The sequence below is a fragment of the Homalodisca vitripennis genome, chromosome 4 (assembly GCF_021130785.1).
Source record: "Homalodisca vitripennis isolate AUS2020 chromosome 4, UT_GWSS_2.1, whole genome shotgun sequence".
Classification (NCBI taxonomy): domain Eukaryota; kingdom Metazoa; phylum Arthropoda; class Insecta; order Hemiptera; family Cicadellidae; genus Homalodisca; species Homalodisca vitripennis.
In genome coordinates, this window is record NC_060210.1 from 51992759 (window position 1) to 52014609 (window position 21851).

General features: G+C 37.6%; 1 protein-coding gene across 6 annotated transcripts in view; it reads left to right on the forward strand.

The window, feature by feature from the left end:
- Positions 1 to 21851, forward strand: part of LOC124359309 (TLD domain-containing protein 2) — a 498415-nt gene that overhangs the window by 280856 nt on the left and 195708 nt on the right. Inside the window, exon 1 of one of the 6 annotated variants that reach the window (XM_046811949.1) lies at positions 19117 to 19502. The exons of the other annotated variants lie outside the window; for them this stretch is intronic. Within the exon in view, the coding sequence (XP_046667905.1) occupies positions 19376 to 19502 (127 nt within the window). The 5' untranslated portion in view covers positions 19117 to 19375. Of the gene's footprint in view, positions 1 to 19116; positions 19503 to 21851 lie in introns of those variants that run through there. 6 annotated transcript variants of the gene reach the window in all.

The window sequence follows — 21851 nt, forward strand, 5'->3', positions numbered from 1 at the left end:
GCATACGTGATGTGGTTGTGTCGATAGAAATGCCTTATATAAAAGTATCACCGGACCATTTATTCCGCTCAAATATTGCTTTAGTCTATATACAGGATGTAACATACATCATATACAGGATGTAAAATAAATCCTGCATGGTCTTGATAATCCCCAAACGGTTACAGGCAAGCAATAAAACTTGGCACAACATTACTGCACATATAAATATACTTTTTGAAGTAACTAACATTTTTTATTATATCAGGAAGGTGACTCGCGAGGAGTCAGAATGAAATCTTAAATTAGAGGAAAGATCGAGTAGTACATCAAATTAAAGGTCTCTATTAGTAGAGTACAACGCCGCAAATCCGACCTGTAAAGGTTCACTCTTTAAAAATTTACGATGGTTTAAAGTACATACGGTGGGATGGTGGTTGTAATTTACGGTGGTTTGAAACATTTACAATGTTCTAGGTGGTTTAATATTCTTGTCTTGGCTTCAGGTTTGAATGTTAAACTTAGTAAATGAATACTGGACTTAAGAAATCGTTTTTAAGGTAGTTATTGACTCTTTAAATACAATGGAGGATGGTCTAACTATTTTAAAATAATGTACATCTTGAGCTATGCTTACATTAAATCCCCCCCCCACTCCTTATATACCATCCTCAATAGGATGATCCCAGATTAAAGTGTGACTAATTGGCGATTTGTGAGTTATAATGAACAATATGTAGCCTATGTCTGTGTGAGAGAATTGTGGTACGGAAGGACTTCAAATTTTAGTTTAATTTATTGTAACATGACGTTTGCCATACAATTTATTGTACTGTCTTTGCAATAAAGTTTAGACTATTGACTACATTAGATTTTTGTAGTAAGTCTGTTTCCATAACGTGGTGCGAACAAAAAAGAATAAGCATTGAACACAATTATGTGTTATTAAGATTATATTAGGTAGAAAAGTAATTATTGATAGCAAAGTTACTATAAATTATCTTTCTTGAAGATCTTACTATGAATTATATTACTGCAATGACTATCTTTAATTGTTACAAATGTGTATCACTACCGTAACGAACTTGTAATTATAAAAAGCGTTTGCATTGTTTAGCAGCTATGCAGTGACTATCTTTTAAAATTAAATAAACTTTTGCTATTTGTCATATAATAGCTATCTGGCATACATAATTTGAATAACCGTCCTCATTAAGTGTTGAAAATGCTATACTTAGTCATTTACATTGATGTAAGAGTATCTACATTGTCATACATTGATTGAAAATTGAAAATAACGAGCAGGAAAAGAAAGTTACATAGTTATGTTAATAAACACAGCATTTCTCAGAATCTTGCCCTAACTTGAATGAGTCGGAGAACATCTTAGATAATCACATGTTTTACGATTATGGTTACAGTGTGATTATCACCAGTAGGTGCGGGTGGGGAGGGCAAGAATAATGTGTGTCCAAAGATAGGGATGAGAGTAGAGAGATAAGGATGAGCGTCCTGAGATAAGGGTTATGCGTGTCCAGCGATAAGGGAGTGCAGCCATAAAGATGACATCGTCAGCGTCATCTGTTATATCATCAGCTGACACGGGAGAGAAAGAAGAACGAATGAACAGTTCCTGTCAGTTTGTTTTTAAATGACGCATCGATAAAGTCAACGTATCTTGTTTCAAAATTCACAACACTATATATTCAACACATGTCTTACACTTGAGTAAACGAAACATGCTTAAACCTCTACCCTAATTAATTGTCTCATAGAGAATTTTTTTGTAACAGCTATTTTTCTAGTTTTCTAGTTTTTTATAATATTTTTATTCGCGAGTGATATTTACAAATTACCAGTAATCGTATAGTTTTCCTAAATATATAATCATCTTCTACCTAATTCCTAAATGCTGGTTCAAATAAATCATAACAATTGGTACATGTTATTTTAGTGGAATAATTCATTGAATACTAAATGAGAACGATTGCAGATAAAATATGTTTTTACTAGGATTTCTTAAGTTTAATTGAACATAAAAGCACTATAGTAACGCAATCAATCTTCAATAATTGTAAGCAAAAGATCTCTCAATATAGTCTGTTTACAAATGACTGCAGGATTCTAACTATATAGCTACGCTGTCGAATCCTTGCTTCGGGTTACATGGTCCGCGATTTGGAAGTTATTTAAGACACCCACTATATTAATTACAATGTTTAGAAACAATGAAACCGTTTTTTACCGCAGTCAGGACATAAAATATGTGTGAGTGATGTGTACCTTCAGTGTTTTAATCCCATTGATGTGCGAGTAAACTCAAGTACGTAAGCGACTGTTAAGACTGGACTCACCCACAATTAGCGCTGTAATAATGAGGCAGGCTCCACACAAGCGCTGCAGACAAGGTGAAGGTGCTCTGCCAAGGCGTCTGCCAATACACAATGTTCTATGTTCTGACCGACCTTGTGTTTAAGTTGGGTATTCGTGTGGTTACTTGCAAATTAAATTTATGTCTAAACTTGAATATTGTATCCTTCTTTTTCCTATTTTAAGGGCGTTTAAATGCTATATAATTATGATATTATCTTTTAAACGGCTAGATAGTTATTAATATTTTGCAGTCCAACCTTTATTGTTTTATAATGAAAACCATTATTTTCCAACACAAAGTCCTTAAAAAGAAAACCCCGGATTGACTTAAATCCATTTCTTTCATATTTATAAGTAATCCTTAATCGGCAAGGAGAATAAAGTGATGAACAATTATTTAAACGCTTAACTTATATTTCCATTTATGAAAGTAACCGAATTTAAATTTCAAACTTAACTTATGGAGGGTTTATTTCAAATTCTTGTGTCCTCCAAAAGTCTCACGTGTATTGGCTATAAAATCAAATTATGTTATTCAAACAATCATCATAATTCAACTACTTGCTACAGCAGTTTTATGTGTTTGAAGAATATGTTATAATATATAGAAAACTGGTTGCTTGGACAACGACGGAAATCGAGTTTAGTAATGTAATTTATCAAATCCAAAGATGAAATCTAATGGACTTACGCATTTTCGAGTGACTTTGGACGCATGGTAAGAATAGCTACGTTAAAATAAAGGATCTATGCAGTAGTATGTACATTTTTATTTGTTACTAAGTAATATCCATTTTTAAGATAATTTAAAGTTTATTATAATGGTTTACAGATTTACTTCAATAATTGTTTCACATTTGATTGCCGTCCTTTATGTTCCCAAACACTACAGCCTCCTTTGCATGTACAGGAATCTGAGCGGGCGAGGTTGGCAGTATTGAAGTGTTATTAGGCCAATTACCATCCTGCCTGGAGCTCTTACCAACCTGGCGGAAAGAAAATCCCTTTGTTTCCGTTGAACGTCGTTAACGGATTCTCTTCTTCAGATAGCAACTGTTTCAATTTGTTTGTCGCATTACAGACAAAGGCTGTTACCCTGCGCTGAACATTTTGCGCGTTAAAGCGTTTCTCTATTTTGTATTTGGCCAGTTCATAGTTAAAAGGTAAATTGTAACATAAGTTAACAATAGCTAAAGTATAACGTTTGTACCCATATTCTAATTTCCTTCTTATTGCACAATATTTTGATTTGAAAATTTGTTGTGTTGCTAAATACATTCCTAAATTTACATAAAATATTTAATTTTTTTGTTTGGACAATCATTTAAGTTACCTTTACTTTGATTTATTCAGTTTTAAACTAACAATTATTCATTAGAAAAATCTCATTATATCATGTCGTTTACCTTTACTTTGATTTATTCAGTTTTAAACTAACAATTATTCATTAGAAAAATCTCATTATATCATGTCGTTTTTTTTCGGTGATGCCGTGTTTTAATGGGCGAAAGCAATCATTACAAGGAGTCCAGGCTCTTAGTGATCCAAGAGAGAAGTGTATTGTTTCACAGATTCATTCTTAGGGCATTTCAGGACATTGTTCTTAACTTGTTCACGTTTACGTTTAGTGACTTACATAAACATGTTTTTTTAACCGCTTACAAAAAATTCTGTGTATTGTCTGTATATCTAATACATATCATTACTAGTCTGTGTATAACTTACAGTTTTTCTATAAAAATACTATTATTGAGGTAAATGTATTTTAATATTAACGTAACTCTATAGACCAGGAGCCTGTTAAATCAATAGATCCTGTTATTAATTAGGGACAATGAATTGATTTTGAGCGAAAAAAATTGATTTAAAGCTAAAAAATAGCTATTTCTGGCAGCTATGCTACACTCGTGTCTTACAATTTTATCATATAATATCAGCTTTGAGCAACATCAACTTGTAAGTTCCTCACCGGCTAACGGAACAACATAGAAGATCAGGTTTAAACTCAATTTGGGAGGATGCAGAATTTATTTGCAATTCGAAGTCTTGATTTTCAATGTCAATTAAAATCGAAAAATGTATTAATTTTGCTGTTTTTTTTTTTTTTTTTTTTTTTTTTTTTTTACGTAGGGGGAATGCATTTGCGCACGGAGTGTGGGACTCCCTTGCGGACTACCCACTAAACCCCCTACGGGCCACGGAGAGCCCAGGCCGGAACCCTTTCGGATGACATCTTGCCTTGGTCCGTGTGTCTTATGTCTCAACCAGGACAAAACTACTTGTTTCGGAAGCTAGGGGTCAGCCAGGCATCCGTTCTTCACGCTTCTGATGAAGGATCGCATGTACGTGAGTGGTGACTGCATTCCAGGCGTCCTCATTCTGCAGCATCATCTCCACAATGGTCTCTGCCGTAACATCACCCACTGTGGTGGCGAGCGTTTGCCTGGCCTCGGTGAAGCGCCCGCAAGCGAAGAAGGTGTGATGAACATCATCATCTTCCTCCGGGCAGTAAGCCACACCGAGGCGACCTGACTTTTCCCATCCTGTAGAGTACTTCTCCTAAAGTAAACCGTGCCCCGTCAGGAACTGACACAGGTAGAAATCTATCTCCCCGTGGCCACGATCTATCCAGGATTGAAGCTCTCGAATGAGACGGAAGGTCCAGCGGGCCGTCCAATCCTTCCGTCCACCTCCGCTGCCAAATCTGCAGAGTCTCCGCCCTGGCAGCAGCCAAGGCATCCTTTCTACCCCCCGCTCGGCAGCCTCCCGGAAGACGGTCTGTCTCTCGATGGCCAGCAGGTCAATAGGAATCACCGCAGCCACGACCGCCACGGCTGAACCGGAAACGGTGCGATAGGCGCAGGCGACCCTAAGTGCCGCTCTTCTCTGTACCGATAACAGCTTTTGACTGTATCGCCTTATCCTCATGACACCCGCCCAAACCTCTGCGCCATACAGAAGGGTTGAGTTTACAGTAGACATGAGGAGGCGGTCTCTCTTACTTGGACCTAGGGCTTCCTACGTTAGCCATCAGCCTGCCGAGAGGACATAACCACCTTAGAGGCTTTGTCACACACCGCCTGAATGTGCTCCCAATACCGAAGACGGCAGTCGAGTAACACACCCAGGTACTTCGCCGCAGTCCTTGTCCGAACCTCGACACCCCCCACATTCATAGAGATCAGAGTGGGGATTCTCCGTCGAGTGAGCATAACGATTTTCGGTCTTGGAGGACCGCCAGCTCAAGTCCATGGCTCGTCATCCAGGCATTGACCCGAATCATTACCTGATTAAGGCGTAACTGTGCCAAGTCCGGCGTCCTCGCCGTGATGACTGCAGCCACGTCATCAGCATAACCCACGAGGTAGACGTCCGTGGGGCAATCTCGAGGCGAAGCAAACCATCGTATGAAACATTCCATAGGTCTGGGCCGAGAAATAGACCCTTGAGCCCGCACCGGAAGTGACCTCTTTTGTTCTCCTTCCGTCTTTGGTTTCATACAATAGCCATCGGTTCTTCAGGTAGTCCTGCACAATGACCAGGAGGATAGTCGGGCACACTGAAGTCCCGCTGGAGTTAAACGCGTTTTTTACGTCAAGTGTAACCAACAGCACAATCGGCCGAGCCTGGTGACAAGCTGTTTTCGGCCCTGCTGGACGGCACTGATCACCTCTGTAATGGCGTTCAGAGTTGAGTGTCGCTTTCGAAAGCCATGCTGCCGGGGAGATAGATCTCCGGCGGCTTCGATGGACGACAGCAACCTGGGTTTCAGCAACCTTTCATAGAGCTTCCCCCGCGGTGTCAAGCATACAAAGTGGCCTGTATGCCGACGGGGAGTTCGGATCACTTTTGCCTTTGCTGATCAGCGCCAACCTAGCAACCTTCCAGCGCGACGGGAACACACCCGCTACCAAACATGCATTAAACATGTTCAGCAGCAAGAGCGGATAACTCGCCGCCACAATCTTCAAAACCTCAGCTGGAATGCCATCAGGTCCAGGAGCCTTCTTGTTGCGCATGGTAGACACCGCCGCTACAAGCTCCTGCTCCGTAAAAATGGGAACGTCTGGTACCGGTCTCGCTACTCTCTCCTCCTCCCGCCTTACAGGTGACTTGGGAAGAGGGCTTCCACGATCGTCGAAATCATTCCCAGCAGGCATTTCCGTGCTTTTCCCTATTCCTCCTAGCTTTTTTTCGCACAAGTTTTGTATCCTCTTCCCAAGGGTCCGAGTCCACTTCCTGGCAGAGCTCACGCCAGCATCGTGCTTTGCTCAAACGAATTGCTGCACTCAGAGCTTTCTTAGCAGCCTTGTGCTCTGCCGACCTAGTTATAGCTTCAGGGCCGGTTTCGAGCTCGCTGCGCTCTACGTCTGCACATTTAGTGCAGTTCTCCTGAGCTCGCCAATTTCGTCCGTCCACCAGAAGGCTTGGCGACGGCCCCGGTAAGGTCGTTTCCGAGCATCATTGACGAATTGCAAGCGTGTTCTATCAGTTTCATGGAAGAGTCGATATAAGCCTCAACCTCAGCTGTTTCAGTGGACTCGGGAAACCCCGGAACACCAGCCTCGATACTACGATTCTAGCTGCTCGACAAGTTTTCCCCTGTCCAGCTTAGCCAGATTCCAGCCAAGAGTGTTTCGGGTATTCGCTAGCCGCGGCAGCCGATTATCGATGAGATGGAAAGCGATGAACTCGTGGTCACTAGCAGTGTAGACTTCCATCACTCGCCATTCCGCTACTAAAAGGAAACAAATCGGCCGATACCATCGTAATGTCTGGTATTGACTCACCGAGAGTGCTTCGGAAGGTCGGCCTTGTCCCTCTATTCGCGACTTCCAAATCGAGTCTCGAGAACCATCTCCCAAAATATGTCTTCCCCTCACGTTAGTCACGGGCATACCCCATTCGACCGCACGGGCGTTGAAGTCACCCGCCACTATAACACGCCCAGGGACGCTTCGGAGACTGTCTTCCAGCGCTTCCAACCTTTCCAGGTACTCTCGCGCGGAGTAATTGGGGGGAGGAGGTACACACTGTAAATGGTAACGCTGTTCAACTTAACCCAGACATAACCGTCACCGGAACCATGACTCAGTACGCGGACCCCACGACTGTCTGCGATCCAAACAGCCGCAGTGCCGAGTCCATCGTAAAAACCAAGATGAGCTGGTTTTGGTTCGGACGGGTTCACTGACGATCACTATCTGGGCCTTGGTCTCACAGGCCAGCTGTTCAAGGATTGCGTCCGCAGAGCGTGACATCTCTGCAGATTGGCCTGGATAAATCGGATCATTTTCGTGGGCCTAGCACGGGCTTTCCTGTCGTCCAGGGCTTTCTTGAAAACCCCGCATGCACCTGATCCCGGAACATGATCTGTCTTTGATCCAGGGTTTCCGGTACATAAGACGCAAGAAGGAGCCCCCGTGCAAAACCGCCGCCTTGTGTTCGGCGCTGCCGCATTTCCAACAGTTACTGCTCCTATCCGGTCCGGAACAGTTCCTCCTAGTGTGACCGTAGCCGAGACAGCGGAAGCATCTGTCCCACCTCCACACGGCCCCCGAATCCGGCAGACGACCCACCCGACCTTGATCTTCCCCTTTTGGAGTACTGTCAAGGAGTCACTCTCGAGCAGCTCAACCACGGCCTTCCTCTGTTCTTGCCGGTTAGGCTTGAAGAGGGTAACCCTAATTTCGCCACCAAGGACAGGAAAACTCCCTGCTTAGGGCGTCCGAGATGTCGGCTTCGGTGGTCAAGGCATCCAGATCTAGGATCTCTAGCCTTGCCTTAGGAACAATGGAGCGAACATCGCCCCTGTCGCCCACCGCCTTCTGTATCGCCTCCTGGAGTTTCCTTTCTGTCCCCGAATTTGCGGATTTCCAGTAATACTCCTCCCGTGACAGTCTTCCTTATGTGGCGTACCACGGTGCCTGACTCTTCGGGAGAGTAACTCCAGCCCTCATTGCACCAAGAATCTCGGCGTATGACTTGCCAGCTTTAGGCTTGACAATTACCACCTGCCTCCCAGGCCTGGAACGCAGAGATTTCTCAAGAGTTTCTCCGCTTCTTTACTTGTGGGGGAGGAGGTGGAGTAGGTCTTGCCTCTTCCCGCTCTTATCTACGGCCTTCGCTTTCCTTTTTTTCTTTTTTGAGACTACCGGGCGAAACTCGCTCTCTTCTGTCTCGTTGACAGAAGCATTAATTTTGCTGTTAACCTGGATACAAAATTACATAAATTAGGAATAATGGTTGGTCTGCTATGAATTATGTCATGCCATGAAACTAAGATTTTTTATGTTTCCTGCTGGTAGAATAAAATAAACTAGTCCAAAGTCATTGGGGGAAAGTAGTCATCCAGTGTTGCACTTCTACGATTCTTAAGAGTGGTTTTTATTTTGAATTCATTCATCAAGGCTCTCGCTGTCTCAATTCCACATACAACTCGCTTTATATCCCTATCTCCATGCAGTGGTCTCTCGTCGTACAGTTCTCCGAATTTCACAGCACCGTATTTGTGAGTCTCTGGTACAAGAAAATCATGGAATACTAAATTCTCTGTCGCTAGCTGCTTTTTGGGTAGTTCAGAATTAATCCCAACATATTACTTTTGTTTTCTGTATATATCGAATCACTCATATGTCTTATATCCATTAGATACATCTTCGAAGTCTCGAGAGGCTTCGATACCGATACTCATGCGTTATTTCGTTTATGTTGTCCTGCTAGGTTACTGACAGTAAGTTCTGACCTTGATTATAGATCTTTCTTAGAAGGACCTATAAATCAAGGGTTCTGCTTAGGACGTGGAGTCTTTTAACAATGACATTTGTCTTTGGATTAATTAGATCTCTACGTATATTTCTCTGTTTTCTTACATGCAAAAATAATGAGCTGGATTCTCCTCAGTTTCCTTAACTGTCTCAAGTGTACGTTTCAGATACTAACTAGCCTACATCGTACTTTTAAAGACTCCGAGTTTCAAACAACGTCGTGTGATTTCTTTAGTCAACATATTTTTGCCAATTGCTCGTAGTTCTCAAACATTTTGTTATTTTCGTACTTCATTCATAGGCTTTATATTTTTGGCCTAATTCAAATGAATTTTTTAAACTCATGTCCATTTTTAATTAGGCCTAACCATGGAAATCTTAGCGTCATTTTCCCCATACATTTCAGTTTAAACAAACTAACTTTATCGTTTCCCAAATATTTTAGGCTTTTGTTTTGGATAGTATTTTGTTCTGTTATAACATGAGCTAAGATTCCGTCGAGGGATAATTATTCTTCATTTATTTGACCTTGGTAATCTCGCTTGAGTTCTTAAGCTCTCCATTTGAATACAACGTTTAAATTACTCGCTAATTGTATACTTTATTCTCAGTATTAAACAGATTAAGCCATTTCTTTCACAATTCTATCATGTTCGGTAATACTATAATATATTGTATAATTGAAAGCTCCGTACGGTCCGGTCCCTTCGTTACAAACAAAACTTTCTCAGTGTCGTAGTGATCGTGAAAGCACTATAACTGATGATAATAATTACCTGTTTTGTTCAGTGTATTTTTGACAATAGATGATATTTGAAAGGATGCCATGATTTCAGGCATTTGTCACCTTTGTATTTTAACAAAAAAAATGTAACAATGACGTTTCAAGGAGTGATTCTCTTCGTGTGTCGTACGGTACCTGAAGTAGATGATGGATTTAAATCCTCGAAACGATTTAAAACTCGAATACTACCAATAGCTTCATTAACTATCTCGTCTCTACTTATAGACTAATCTTACTAATGCTGAAAAAACTACCACATTTAAACATTGTGCTGTGATGCCGTTTTTCACGTGACATTAGAGCTGCAGTATAGTTTTGGGTACCCGTCATTCTCCATTTCATCTTCTTGAACAGTTTTTTATTTTAAAAAAGGGAATAATTTATGTTAAAGTAACTTACACGTAATTTCTTTATTGTTTCTTAGACAATCAAGCACTAAGACAATTTCACTTAACTTTACTTTGTCATCCCTGGACTACAGGTATTGTATAAATCGTTATTACTGTAAATCTTTATAAGTTTTGCCTCTATGAGATGTGTCCATAGTGAACATTTGAGTTGATCCCGAAAGGTATCACCAATACCCCAGTTTCGAATTAACTTTCAGCAATCCTTCGGACATGATTTTAAATGTATTGAACGTTACGTTGTTTCTGAAACGTAGAAGCCTATTCGTGTATCTAGTCAGAGTCGTTGTATTCGTTTTTATCGAATTCCCGTTACATTCAAGAATGAACGCGTAAAAAAAAAATTGAAATTTGTTTTGAAGAGAACAGCCAAGTTGAACTCTTGTAAGACGACCGTGACGCAATACAAGTCAAGAGTGTCACGTGCCGCCAGCTATGTCCGCATTGTTGAAACTGTTTGTGCCGAGCTAGCTGGCAAATGCAATAAACGCAGTGTCGTCCCTACTAAAGGGCGCAGAGAACACTTCGCCTTCTTTAACAGCTCTCAGAGATTGTCGTTTTGTTTAATGCCGCCGTCCACGCGCAGTCCGTTATTTTTACGAATGCGGCTTAATTGTGTATCCCAAACCCATCGTAACTGAAGGATCCTACGACTCGGTCTGAACAGATTTTAATGGGAACTTCAAGTAGTATCCTACACCGTAGTCCACACCTACACTTTGTAATGTGTCGGCAATTGATCTAGTTTTCATTTCGTATGTGGTAACCTCCCAAGTTGCCATTTACTACCAGCTAGGTTATTACTGACGCAGTCCACCACATCATATGGAATTTCCGATCCTTACATAATTAATACTACTTTATGGAAACGTTTGCACAGCACAAAGTTTTATCTGGCTGATGGTCGAACCGTTTCGCAACAGCTCGGGTCCCCGTGTGATTGACTTTTGACAGTCCATCACTGTCCTGCTCAACAAACCGCATGTTGATAATAATAGTCTATATGGTAAACGGGATGTTTTGTGACATACGACTGCAGTCTCGGAAAAACAAAACTGTTTAAAAAGCAATCTTAGTGGTTGATCCATATTATAAATGTAGCCTCGAAAATTGTTGGATATAATATACAATAATAAACCTTTTAACACTTTTTATATGTTTTATTGTACAATGTACGTTTTGAATTCATTGAATACATCATCAGGTACTCGTAGATTAAGATAATTGAAGTACATACGTAATTTCAACCAAATATGTTTTTAACAATGATCATTCAAATTAATGATCGATAGATTTTTCAAAATTGTAATGGAAACTGATGATTTTGATAAAGAATTAAATATTATTAAATACATCGCCCAAAATAATGGATACAAACCAAGCATAAATTATGTATTATCGAAGAACCACACGAAGAAAGAAAATAGGAAGAAAGAAGGAAGAGATATCAAATGCATTCGATCGGCCTACCTTGGTTAAACATTGCCACAAAAGTAACAAATCATTTTATAAACAAGGATATGAATTGGCTTTCAAAACTTCTAACAACCTCGGCCTTATAATCAAAAACAAAAGTAATTCAACAAACCAAAATCAAAATTCAAAATTTAACAATAGTGGAGTATACATATTGAATTGCAATGGTTGTCAAAACCACTATATTGGACACACCGGCCGATCCTTCAAAATTAGATTAATGAACACATAAAAGCATTGAAAACATCATCACATTCAATATGCTGACCATTTAAATAACATCGGTCAAACATACACAAACACCGAAAACAATCTTTAAGTTTTCCACACATGCAAAATTCACCCATTGTCAACTTTATAACATTTTGTAATTTACAATAGTTCCAAAATTAATCCTAATGTACTATTAAATGACAAATATTTGCTAACTAATCGTGTATTATTCGATAGAATTTAAAACTGTATAAATTGATCACATATAAATTTAAATACAAACATTTAGCCACCAATGCAGTTACCATATGACAATTTTGTTTCATTTATTTATTTACTTCATTTACCTTGATCTACAAGTACCTAATAGTCCTACTCCGTAGACTAATGGTTATAGTCTCGGCTCTCTAACATAGATCACAGGTTCAAATCCCGGGGAGGTCTAGTCAGGCATAGACACGAAACAGTGTGTGTACTTTGAAAATAAACCAGTGTACATCGAAGCCTACATAGCTGAAGCTGAGGCTTAAAAGAGAGAAAACATAAAAATAAAAAAGTACCTGATTATGAAATCATTGAATTCGAAATGTAAATTGCATAATAACGTCTATAAAAATGTTAAAAGGTTTATTAATTTATGTTAATCTTAGTTGTTTCCGTGCAGAAGTGTTGTAAGAAGATACAAAGTGGTGATTGCACGATAGGAGGAAGTACTACTGAGAGTCATGAAAAGATAGTGCAGTATTATTACTACATCTGCATTTTTTTTATATTCCACCAACTCGATGGTGTTCTTCTGTATCAGATTTTGTGCCCCATGTTTGATCTTTGATCTGGCCGTACTCTAGCTTCAGAGTTCGTTTCCGTACAGTAGTGTTGCAAGAATATACAAAGTGGTGATTGCACAATAATCAGAGGAAGTAATTACTGACAGTTATGACGCGATAGTGCAGTATTACCACATCTACAATGGTTTATATTCCACGATTATCCTCCTAACAACTTTTTAGTGTTCTGCTGTATCAGATGTGGTGTCCCATGTTTGATCTTTGATCTAGCCGTACTTCAGCTTCAGAGTTCGTTTCCGTACAGGAGTGTTGCAAGAATATACAAAGTGATGATTGTACAATAATCAGAGGAAGTAACTACTGACAGTTATGATGCGATAGTGCAGTATTACCACATCTACACTGGTTTATATTCCACGATTATCCTCCTAACAACTTTTTAGTGTTCTGCTGTATCAGATGTGGCGTCCCATGTTTGATCTGGCCTCACTCTTGCTTAAGTTACACTCTCAGTTGTGACTGTCAGCAAGAGCTACTGTAACGTTGTCCGAGAGGTTTGTCACTATCAGTTGTGAGGTGGTGTATGGGTGGGTGGGAGCACACGATATAGTAGTAATGTAGGCAACAGTGCACTCTCAGTTGTGACTGTCAGCAAGAGCTACTGTAACGTTGTCCGAGAGGTTTGTCACTATCAGTTGTGAGGTGGTGTATGGGTGGGTGGGAGCACACGATATAGTAGTAATGTAGGCAACAGTGCACTCTCAGTTGTGACTGTCAGCAAGAGTTACTGTAACGTTGTCCGAGAGGTTTGTCACAATCAGTTGTGAGGTGGTGTATGGGTGGGTGGGAGCACACAATATAGTAGTAATGTAGGCAACAGTGCACTCTCAATTGTGACTGACGGCTGTCAGCAGGAGTTACCATAACGAGTTTCCTCACTGAGTTTATACCGAGTTGACAAGTTATTCTGCTTCTGATTTCTCTATAAATGTTTGAATTATATTACAGTTTTTACATTTGTTTAAAGGAATTATATCAAGCTACTTTATAAATAAAGTATTATTAAAAGTTTTAAATCTCAAGTTTAAATTAGATACAGTTTAGCTCATTACAATTAAATTCAATTTTATTATGTGTATTCTTGTATTTTTTGCGGTTAACATTGTTTGCCAATATTGCTCTTGACACTATCTCGTTATTGCGACCTTATTCAATATCAAATTTTTGAATTTAAGAAACGGATTCTGGCACATTACTGAATTAATATTGTAAATTAGAATTCCGAACCAGTGTCGATCTTGACGGTGATTACGGGAGTGTCCGACTTACGTACGCACATGCACTGCCGCCTCAGCACTCGCTCAGTCACACGTGGGTCAATGAACTGGTGATTACAGAATATGTACTCACGGTGAACGGACGTCGTGTATTGTCATATCTATAAGTAGTGAAGTCCTTGTCCATGAAGCTGCCTAAAACCGAGTGTTGATTCGCCTAACCAGTTGAGGCACGAAATCAAAATTAATTTTAATCGTGCGTTCTGATCCACCAGTTTAGGAGCTTAGTGATCTAGCACAATTCACTTCATTGGATTTACGGTACTTCCATACAGGGGTTTGAAAGTAGGGTTTTAGTTTATGATTTTACATTTTTTATTAATAACAATTTTATATTTGATACAATTTTCAATTTATGAGTTAATAAATGAAAGAAAGTTTATTTCCGTTATAAATACAATACTATTACAGTTAGTGTTAATATATGATTTTATAATTAATATATGTGCAATAAAAAACTAAAAGTATTATACATAACGTTTGGAAATTAGCCTACATGGGCAAGCACAAAAACAATCGGATCTTAAAAATCTTATCATACTTTGTAGGACAAAATCCTTCAACAGTTGTGTCTCCTTTGGTTTTTACTAAAATATAGGTATTCAAAGCATACTTACTATATAAAATACCTATCTTAGTATTTATTCGTGTGTCATTACCAAACAATTTTAGATAAAAGAGATATCATCTTGTGTACTCCCTTAAGAGAAAGCGGAGTGCGAAATGTTGTTTTCGGATCCATCTGACAAATTATCTTTTTCAATGAAACAATCTGTTCTTCCTAAAAGGTTGCCTGGCATGAGCCGTTTGCTAACGTAACGTAATGTAATTTGTAAACTAGTTTTCTGACTTATTATTGCAAATCTATATACCATTTTATAATTATTTATTTGGAAATGTTATAACTCGTATACTTTGTATATGACACCACACTGACATGAGTAATTGTAAATAAAGTATATAATTATTTGTATTTTTGTTTGTACATTTTTGCGTTGAAAATTACGAAGGCATATAGAATCCCACAAGAATCCAGAGAAAGAACAAACTTGTAGCAATTGTAATTGTAAATTATGCTAAACAAACAATTATGACCATTATTATCCAAAAACCAAATGTCGTATAAGTCCTTTTTTTAGACTGCAGTCTAGGAAAATTCGACAGTCTCCTGGTAACCGAAAGCTAACTGCTATTTTATAATTAGTTTTGTGTCATCGCCAAATAAAAAGTTTATGCAACCAAGATCGTCAGCCGCGCTAGGTTTGGTGGGGATCGAAATAGGAGGATATTGAGAAGTTTACAAATATTAGACGATACTATTTTCCTCGTAATATATTTTAGCTTAACACTCGTAAAACTGTCCAACACGCAAATATAAGTTGAATCAGCGTCAACCAACCATATAAGTGCCGACTATCGGTTGAAAATTGAAAGTTCCAGGTTTTATCTCGTTGTATGGCGGGGATCCAATTTGCCGTGAAAATCTAACATCGGCATTGCAACCAATATATATAATACTTGTATAATACTTATGTTATGTTTCAGTTTAAACTAATGACCAAACTCATTTTAAATCATTAATTGATAACGCTAGTAAATGTAGCCTATATTTAAAGGACTACGAGTTCTTTGGAAAAGAAGTTCAATGGAATAAGGGAGGCTGCTTTTTAGGTGGTATGTGGAAAATAAAAAGCAGCTTGAGGTAGCAATACCAAACCCTTCTCTCCATCGCATCGTAGGAGTAGACCTGGCAGATTTCATTTAAAACTATTTTATTATGTCTAAATAGAAACTAAGATGTTTTTTGTGAATGCATTTATTACTACTTCTACAATACTTATCTTCTTTAAAGACTTTTCCACACAAGCTCAAAATGACAATTTGAATAAACTTGATGAACGCCTGGTTTTCAATATTGTGTCAGAGAAAAATGACAGTTATAGCTCCCATAATGCAATGGTACTAGTTATTACAAAGCATGGTATAAATAGATACCCTCTGGCCCTGTGGTGTTTTGACAGATAAAGATAAGGCCGTGGTGTTATCTGAGGCAGTGTCAGACGCTGAGACGCCGCTAGCCAGCGCTGCGACGCGCTGACACCAGCCACTTCACACCCTCACACTCTCGCCCTTCACTGTAGCGTGGGCGTGGCCTCCTCTACTACCTCACTTTATTACCTTACGTTATAACGTTATTTCTCCTTCTAATTTCCTGTGACTCTGTCGGCATTGACCTATAGGGCCAATTAAATCATACGCATGTTTTTGTAAATAAATTATATGTACGATTGTTGTGCTCCATCCCTTCTTTACCATACGTAAACGTTATTTTAATTAGGTTCAAATTAAATACGAGTTGGTCAGATCTATTCAAATTCATGTGTTATGAGATGTAGAATACATCATAACAAACTTCGCTGAGTTTGCATGCAAAATTTAACATCTATAGCTCATTTCATTCTCGAGATGTCTTGCAGACAGATAGACAATCAGACAATCATAAAGTAGAGAATTTTTACATCCATCCAGTAGACAAAAGGGAAATCTTGTTCCCTTTGAAGAATAGAAATCATTCTTGTCTATATATAAATAAGGTTTCGTGCAAAATTTAAATCCTTCATATGAAATCTTTCTCGAGGTATATTATAAAATGGTACATTCATATGAAACGTGCATTAAGTTAGGTTTAGTGGCAGTGTTGAAATAATAAAAGTTTCGGTGATCTAGGAAGAGTACTTACAACACAGGAGTATGTTCAAATAAACCTTGTCACAAACTTCTGACATTGACTTTCCACTCTATTAATTTTTATTTTTTATTCTATGAATAAGAAGTTATATGTTAAAATCGTATATGACTATACTTGTTTTCTTTAAGAGAGTATTCATTATGCTATTTTTTTGTTTCCATTACGGTTACTCATAAGACCATTATAAAAATATTCGCAAACTCTCAGCAAAAAAACACACATTACATCAAACATGCATGATCATCAAACTCGGTTTTGCCTATAAAGAAATTAATCTTCATTCTAATGGTCGTCTATAGGTCAGTTCGTTTTCGAGATAGACAAAATACGCTGAAATGAATGTTTTTCAGCCTCTCGAGTTATATATAGGCTTCATTAACGCTCAGCCACTTCATTATCCAATGCATAATACAATGTTAAAGTATTAAAAATGAAATTTATATTTTCAAATGAAAAGATAACCAAATTTAAATTCATTGTATTTACAATAGTATGATACATGCTATTATTGAATTTTATGAACACTTTACAAAGACCCAGAATCACAATTCACAGCATTTTTTAGTTGTGACACTTATAATATTATCTTGGTTTAACTTATAATATTTTAAGTTTTAACGTCTCTGATACTTTATTCATACTATTGCACATATTACACGTCTTAATAGACTATGAAGTACACAGGCATGAAACTCATTTGTTCAGACGCATTCTATGATGTTAAAACCTATAGTATTTACAATGAAAGATAATGCGTTTACATTAAGCCATTATCTGCTATCAGTCAATTGTAGTTTCTGTTAGATGCGTTTCGGCTTGTTCATGATTGTTCGACGAGTTATATTTTCGATCTAGCCATTTCCCCTCACATACGTTCTATACTTGTATTTTTTAACAGTTTTTAAAATTCTGAGAAATTTAACTTTTTTCCCTTCCTTAACAAAGATTAAAGATACAGTGTAATTCATCTGAATAAAGGCTGCACAAATACCAGTTTGTTTGTATTACATGTAAATATGTTGTCGATTACATTTAAAATACAGAACAAAATAAATTATTTTTCATTGATTTTATCCTATTAAGACTAAAAATAAAATTGCGTCAAAATCTGTTTCAAACCTACCTTTTTTAACTCCAGTTCCTTCAATAGAATTGGAGTAGAGTATTTATTATTATAGATTAAAATTTAAATAAATAAATACGTAGCTATTCAGAACTTCTGCCAATATTTTGTGGAAAAATGTGTTGTATTGTTTGTAGATATTCAACACGAACGCCAACATTAAATTTGGGCATGTTAGTGCCACAATAGGAAGACAGTCTAGTGTTATCATACACTAAGTTAAAACATTCAGGAATTCAGATTCAACTGTATTATGATATATTTAACTCTTTGTTTGTTTTCGCTTTTTACTATAGTGTAATCAAGCGTTATCGCAGATGATGGCAAATATGTCAAAACTAATACATTTAGCTGTGCGGTATGCAATTCGTATGTCGAAACATGCCTAACATTAACTGGATTCTATAGCGTAAGTTAAAAGTTATAATGATTATTGCAGTAAATATATTTTTTTTATTAAATTACTTTGAGGCGATTCATCTGACGAAGAGACTTCATTTGATTTGTAACTTTATTTCATCTCAGAACACGGAGATTACAACCAAACATCTCTGGAAGCTGACTGCGTGTATTAGTTTTCTATTCCGTTTCTGTCATTAGTTACACATTGCAATCCGTGGATAATGGCGTGTATTATATCATACCAGCATTTGGCGAGCTTGTCACATCGCGTACGCAGGTGTACGTCTGCCATCTTCTAAAGGTTCCCAGTATGACTACGTGGCGTCCAGTCTACATGGTCGAGTCCAATACCCCAATGTCCGATCGCAATTACATTGTATTATTATCTGTCATTTTGTCTGACCATACATAGTTGTAACACAAAATTCTAAGAATTGTACGCTAGTTACTTACTTAATATGTTTGTCCGTGTATTACGTCATTGGGCGCGTCAGTCAGTTCAGATTCACTGATATTGCGTTTTTTTTTTAACTCTGAACATCGCTTACAAACATTAATTTATTTGGCAATCGTTCCGTTAGGGAGTGTAATATGCAAATTAAAGTGTCTATAGCATTATGGTGTACTAATTTAAAACTAGACGTAGTAACGTTATAGCTTGAGCAATAAATAAAGATTAATTTCTTTTCTAGCAAAAGAACTATATCATTTGTGCTAATTATGTCGTTAGTCTAATGCAGTGCAATTAGTCGGAAGCAGGAAGTCCGGCCGTTGTGTATTCTATTGCGCAGTCTGTGTGTGTGGTGGGATAGAGGAAGAGGTAGGCTATCTGTGCGGTATACTACGAACTCTGTGCGACTTGCAGTGGTGCGTTATTATTGTGAAGGTGGCAACACTGCGCGAGACAATCATGTCTGCCGTCAGCTGATCGCTCACACCACACAGTCAACATAACCTCAAACTGACAATCTGTCACTATGTTCAGATTGGATTGTCAATTTCCTCTTCGAACAGAGTCGGAAGAAAATCTGTACGATGACACTGCCAGTGTGCAAATCTACGAGACGGAGATGCACGATTTTGTTGTGCTGTATTTTGCGCAAGGTATGTACACCTTATCTCACCTTCGTATACATTGATAAACGTCTACTATTTGTTTACGATTATGTGTTATTCTTCTTATTCTCATAATGCGATGCTCTACCTTACCATACAATTATTACCATGTGTATAAATAAGTACATAATATATTTTTGGTATTGTTTATATATTTTTTTTAATTATTAGTTACACTTGATCTCCATTAATCCTTAGACACTGAGGTTCAACCCATTTATTATAAACCATTTTTTTTATTTCTTCAAATTTACAAGGGGACGGAAATCCGATTATCTTTTTTCAGTTCAGAGTAGCCTTTGTACTGGATATCTTAAGATCTTTCTCCTCACATAAAACCTTATGATGATGTTGCCTTATGTCATGTGAATAATTTTGGGTGATTTTTCTTAAGAAACACGTTTTATTTGGAGTTATGAAATACACATAACAAAATAAAGGTTAGGAATATTTCATATGAAACGTTTTTGGTAACGGAAGATAAGTTTAAGTTTTTAACTTGAGTAGTCCTTCATTCTACGTCGGTGAAGTTGGCTTGCAATTTTAATTTTGATGTAAATCGTTAATTTAGCTTTAGTTTACAGAGATTGAACGTTATTTAGAATTATAACCCAGTCAAATTTGACTAGAAACGTTTATGATATAGATTACGTCATTGCTTCAGGGCAACTTCGCAAAAGCTTGCACCAACACAAAGATTTATGTCAATCGTTAGCTAACGTTGGTTTACAGAGATATATCGTTAGTTTAGAATTATAACCCACTCAAATTTAACGAGGAAGTATTGTGCTATAAAATGTGTTAGTTTACGTTACTTTATGTTAATATGCAGAGATTTGTTGTTAGTTTAGAATGTTAATCCTGTCATAAAAACAAACTTCAAACAAAGAACCTAATTAGGTTTTAAAAATATTAATGTATGACGTCATTGTTGCAGGTCAACTTCACACTAGCCTGCAACGCCATAAAAATAATTAAAATGCAAAATAAAAAAACGTGTTAGAAACTTGTTTAAAGATGAAATTTGAGTTTGGTTTAAGTACTGAATACTTTTTTTGGGTTGACTGTACGACAACGTCAATGATGGGTCAAGGGGATGTGGAACCGCGACAATTTATTGCATTTATAGCATTCGACCAACAGTGATACTCAAAGACAAGTCATTGTTTAATTTGTATTCCTGGTATTAGGTTTAGGAATTTGAACATTTAAAACACGATACGCATGCGTATTCATATTGTGATAATATTGACGCTAACTTAGTTACACATCATGATCTCTTCTATTCTAATGAAAAATAAGCAATAGACTTTGTTCATAAAGTACCTTATGATTTAAAATGTTTGGAGAACTGGAAAGGTTTGGCTAGAGCGTTTAGACAAATTTGACAGAAATTCCTCCGTTTCAAGCTGTAGACAAAGCTGAAAGTCTACAGTTAGCTGAAAACCCCATCAGTTAGGCTACTAAAATATGGAAATATTACCAGTTTCATAAACGTTATAAATGATAGGCTAATTAATGAATGTCAGAAACACTTGTGGTTTTGATGCGGGGTTTCAAGTATTATCTGAAATGTAAGGTTTAAATAATCACTATAGAGAGCTAATGATTACATCATAAAATGAAATTGTCAGAATATCTGTTAGCTTAGCTACTGATAGTGCTAACACAAAGGCGCCCGAATATGGAGTTAAGGCTCTCGCTATCGCTTATAAAGACACGGGAAATGTTTTCAATTTTCAGTTTCCTAAACCTAATACCAGGAATAAACATTAAAGAATGACCGGTCTTGAGTACGACTGCTGGTCTAAAGCTGTAAATGCAATACAGTGGGGCGTTTCCACATCCCTTTGATCCATTATTGATTTTGCCGTACAGTCGACTTAATAAAAGTATTCAGTACTTAACCACACTCAAATTTCATCTTTTAACAATGTTTCTCACAATTGGAAAGGGCAATAAGTACCAATTTAAAACTATGTAATTTTTACGACAAAATCTGTCAAAAAGTGCATAAAAACAGTTCTTTTTTGCAAAATATAACTTGTAAATCCTGCCAAAGGCCATCAAAAATATCCTGCCACTTACAACCCATCATAATTATTGAAATTGATCTATTGTCTAAAAAGGTTCAAGGAATTACATCTACACATAACAAACCACATCCTCCAAGTTCATTCCCAGCAAACATTACTTTATTACAAACGTACAGCAAAACAAAAACAAACATACAGCATATTCTACACAACTTCATATATCTTACATACTTTGTTATAATTTAAATTTGCACACAAGTATTATCAGCTTGGTGATGTATGATTCATAATCGTTCTCATC